The 4449-nt window shown below is 31.7% G+C and overlaps 1 protein-coding gene across 1 annotated transcript; it reads left to right on the top strand.

Moving 5' to 3' along the window:
* The first annotated feature begins 3107 nt into the window (after positions 1–3107).
* Positions 3108–4219, top strand: LOC130733107 (heterodimeric geranylgeranyl pyrophosphate synthase small subunit, chloroplastic-like). The gene has a single exon (XM_057585182.1). The coding sequence runs from the start codon at positions 3198–3200 to the stop codon at positions 4083–4085; it is 888 nt and encodes a 295-aa protein (XP_057441165.1). The 5' UTR covers positions 3108–3197; the 3' UTR covers positions 4086–4219.
* The last annotated feature ends 230 nt before the right edge of the window (positions 4220–4449 follow it).

Genomic DNA, 4449 nt, shown 5'->3' with positions numbered 1-4449 from the left:
CACCTCTCGTGTTAGGAGGATATGAATAATTAGGAGGTCGTCTAAATGGTCTTAACTAAAGTTTGGGTTAATTAAATCACTATAATCCTATATGAACCAATAATATTTAAAATTAAAAATAAAATGTGAAATTTCCAACTCACTTATTTTAAACGTCATTGATCAACCTAGAACTAAAGTAATGTATTCCAAACATTGAATATAATTATTTAGACAACCTAAGTACGTACCATTATTTTATGTGATGTCGATGTACCGTTACAGAGAAATGTCAATAATATTTTTTTTAGATCTTAACATGTTATCATAAATCTTTTCTCTGGACATTTTCTTCCGTCCCCTTGCATCATCTCACTGTTCGCTACTTACATTACACCGTTGTCCTTTCCTTTTGTTCTGGAATTGGAAAGTCTGCCACTGTGCCACTGTGAACAAGTGCATTGTCACGTCAACATGTTTTTATTATGCAAAATGTTTGATGTGCGCCGACCAAAATGATGATAGGAACAGAACACTTTTTTTTTTATATATAGGAAAATAACAACAAAATGACAAGCTAAGCTAAGAGAAGATAAATCGGCAAATTCCACTAATTTCCTCTGAAATATCATTATCACACTAATCTTCCCTCTATTATTTAATAAGACGCTAACCATCATTTTTTCATTGGAAATATTGCACTAACCTCTCTTAAAGATTATTGTTGTACTGACCTCTCCTAAGATTTATCATTATAACACTCAACACTCCTCTATTATTTAAAATGATATATGAAGGAGGGGAGGTCAATGCATTTTCCAAACTAGAGAGGAAGTAAGTGCAATAATGTTAAATCTAAGAGGAGGTGAGTGCAATTTTTCCTTAAATCTTATACTATGAACTAGTAATGTATTTTTAAAACCAAAAAGTGGTAACTCATTTAAGAGGTATGCATAATTTTCACTTGATGATAAATATTTCAAAATATTATTTTGTCATAAAAATTTCAATTTTTTTTGTCCTTTGGCCACCATTTTCCACGAGGGAAAGGGGCCACACGTGACTAATCTGACTCGGGATACGGTAGTGATGTCCCTGACTACAAAAGTATTATTTTTTACCTCAGAGGGGATCGAACCCGGGTCATAACCTACGTGAATCCCTTATTTTTTATAATTATGATTTCCTATAATGATAATAATTACAAATTAATACAATTATAAAATCATTGATATACAATCTTTATTATTAGAAACTTAATAAATATGGTCTCAAAATTTGGTCATTACAATTATTAAGTTTCCTAACATCGTTCAATCTCATTTACGAAATAAGATAAATTCAAATTTTTTAATATTTATGATTTCCTAAAATAATGAAAAATTTATATAAAGTGATAGAATAACAAAATCATTGATCTTCAACTTTATTATTATAAAAAATTAATAAGTTTGGTCACCAAATTTGGTCATTACGATTATTAAGTTTCCTAACATCATTTATTCTCATTTATATAATAAGACAAATTAAAAAAAAATTGAAAATGATGCTTTCTTAATGAAAACAAATTAATTTTTTTTTGGGTAAGCATGAAAACAAATTAATACAATTACAAAATCAATAAAGAGTAAAGTTGAATATTTAAAAAAATTAAAATGCAATTGAATTTTTTAATAGTTTTTTTTTCTACACAATCGTTATGAAACGAATAGACTAATAGTGATACCTTATTTAAAAAAAAACAATAAAATAATTCAATTAAATGCCTGTTTGGTAGTCAGAACAGGATAAAATATGAGATGATAGTAATCATATCCTGTTGTTATCTGTTGTTTGTTTCGCCAGAAGGATAGGATAACACTATCCTGTCTCTTATCCTATCTTGTCCATCATGTTTAAAAGTTATCCTAAGGGGGAGTTAGGATAGAACATGATATGATATCAGTTATATATTTTCTTTCAGTATCCTAACTCCAAATAAATTTATTTTATTATTATATAATTTTTAATTTATAATAATATTAATTAATAAATGTAAAAATATTAATTTAACTAAAATAAAAAATAAATAAAATTATTATTCATAAATAGTAAAATAAACTACTCACTTACAAATATTGACTTATTAATATTAATAGACTAATTTAATATTTTCATCTCCTATTATTTAAAAACTATTTATCTACTTATCTAATAATTTAAATATAAATTACTTTTAAAATAATAATATTTTTAATTTAGTTAATTTTTATTATTTATCACGTGTCAAAATTAAGTAAAAACCAATTGGTTACAAATATTGATTTTTTTATTAGTAATAGACTAATTTTCTATTTTCATCTCCTATTATTTAAAATTATTTATCTACTTATATAATAATTTATAATTTATAATTTAAATATAAAATACTTTTGAAATAATAATATTCTTAATATAGTTAACTTTTAATTTTAATTATCACGTGTCACAACTAAGTGAAAACCAATTTTTTAATTGCATAATTTTATTTAAAACATAGGCAATCTTCAAAACAATAAAATAAGCTAATTAATATAAATTTAAATTATTTTAAAATATAGACTCATTCATGAAAATGTATAAAAAATTAAATTTAATAGAATGATTAATTTTTAAATGTATTTTTTATTCAAATATAAACTTAGTACATTTTTACTTATTATATCATGTCCTTATCATGTGCACCCCAAACACAGGATATGATAAAAGTCTATCATGCTCTTATCTTATCCTGTTGCTATCTTGTTCACATATCATATCATATCATATCACCAAACGAGTCATTAGTTTACCATATAAAAATAAGTCTCTCACCTTAAAAAAGTCGGCTACTAAAAGAGTTAGTCCCACCATAGTGTAGATGTTCTCAGCTCGAAAAAGATTGCTTATGAAGAAGAACATCAAACACCAATAAGCGAGTTGGACCCTTGTAACATCATCTCTTAAAAGTAAAGCTAATTATAAAAACAATACTTATAAATAATTTCTTTGTGGGCCCGGTTTTTCCCCTTAAATGTACATATGATTGTGATACTACATACACTAGTGATTCCCCAATTGATTAGTTCAATCCTATCACCATTCATCAAATTCTCTCACTCCGTCACTATATATAATTAACTCACTCACCCATTCATCTTAACCACAACACTTCTTCTTCCTCACTTCAATTTTCAGATCAAGTGTTTTTCTTTTTCCCTATGGCTGGAACAATCCTCTCCGCCAAATGCAAATCCACCGTTCAATTTTCATGCGCATTGAATCAGCACCGTTCCCAATTGCCCCTGAAGCCCACAGAGATCAAAATTGGTCCCACACAGCATCCCCATTGGGCTTCATTGCATGCTGACGTGGAAGCCCACCTCAAGCTCGCCATCCCCATGAAAGAGCCCCTCGTGGTTTTCGAGCCCATGCACCACCTTGTCTCCTCCGCCCCCAAGACCACCGTGCCGGCCCTCTGCCTCGCCGCGTGCGAGCTCGTCGGCGGCCAGCGCCACCAAGCCATGGCCGCGGCGTCCGCCTTGTTACTCATGCACGCAACTGGCCATGCCCACAAGCATCTTGTGCCCGGGCCCAAACCCAAGCCCGGCCCATATGCGTACAGTGATAACATTAAGCTTCTCACGGGTGATGGGCTTGTGCCATTTGGGTTTGAGTTGTTAGCAGACTCCGATGACCCGAATGATGAGAATTCGGGTCGGATCCTGCGCGTGATGGTTGAGATCTCACGCGCGGTGGGTTCAGAAGGGCTGATGGATGCGCTGTACAGGGAAACAACGTTGGGTACCAGATTTGACGGTGAGGAGCTGAGCCACGTGGACGGCGTGAGGCGCGTGGTGGAGAAAAAGGAAGGTGGGTTGCACGCGTGCGGGGCTGCGTGTGGAGCTGTGTTGGGAGGGGGAAGTGAGGAGGAAATTGAGAGGCTGAGAAGATTTGGGTTTTATGTGGGGATGATGCATGGAATGCTGCAGATGGGAATGAAGAAGGGAGAAAAAGAAGTGGAGGAGGCAAGGGATATGGCACTCAAGGAATTGCAGTTTTTCAATGGTAGAGGGGTTGGTGTCATTTCTAGTTTCATTGATATATAAATATTGTTATTACTAAGATCAAGATTAAGGTTATGTTAGTTTTTTAAAAAAGTTGAAAGATTGGTGGAATGAATAAAAGATGGAATAGTACATTGAAAGGAATTGAATTGAATAAAAGTAGTCAGTTCCTTACATGCATAAACATTTTACAATAAAATTGTATCCCATGGTGGGTACATACTATTTCCCTTTAAAACGTTGTGTGTTTAATTTTTATTGCTCATGTGAGAGTTATGTTGATAAATGATGTATATGTATTTTAAAAACGATAGATAATATATATTATGTTTTTAAATGTGTTTAGTTATGTTGAAACTTGAAAGATTGATGGAATAAAAAAATGGAAGAGTACAATGAAAAGAAA

Source organism: Lotus japonicus, chromosome 1, assembly GCF_012489685.1.
Source record: "Lotus japonicus ecotype B-129 chromosome 1, LjGifu_v1.2".
In the NCBI taxonomy this organism is placed as follows: domain Eukaryota; kingdom Viridiplantae; phylum Streptophyta; class Magnoliopsida; order Fabales; family Fabaceae; genus Lotus; species Lotus japonicus.
The sequence above is the reverse complement of the archived record's forward strand: the minus strand, read 5'-3'. Positions and strand labels throughout refer to the sequence as shown.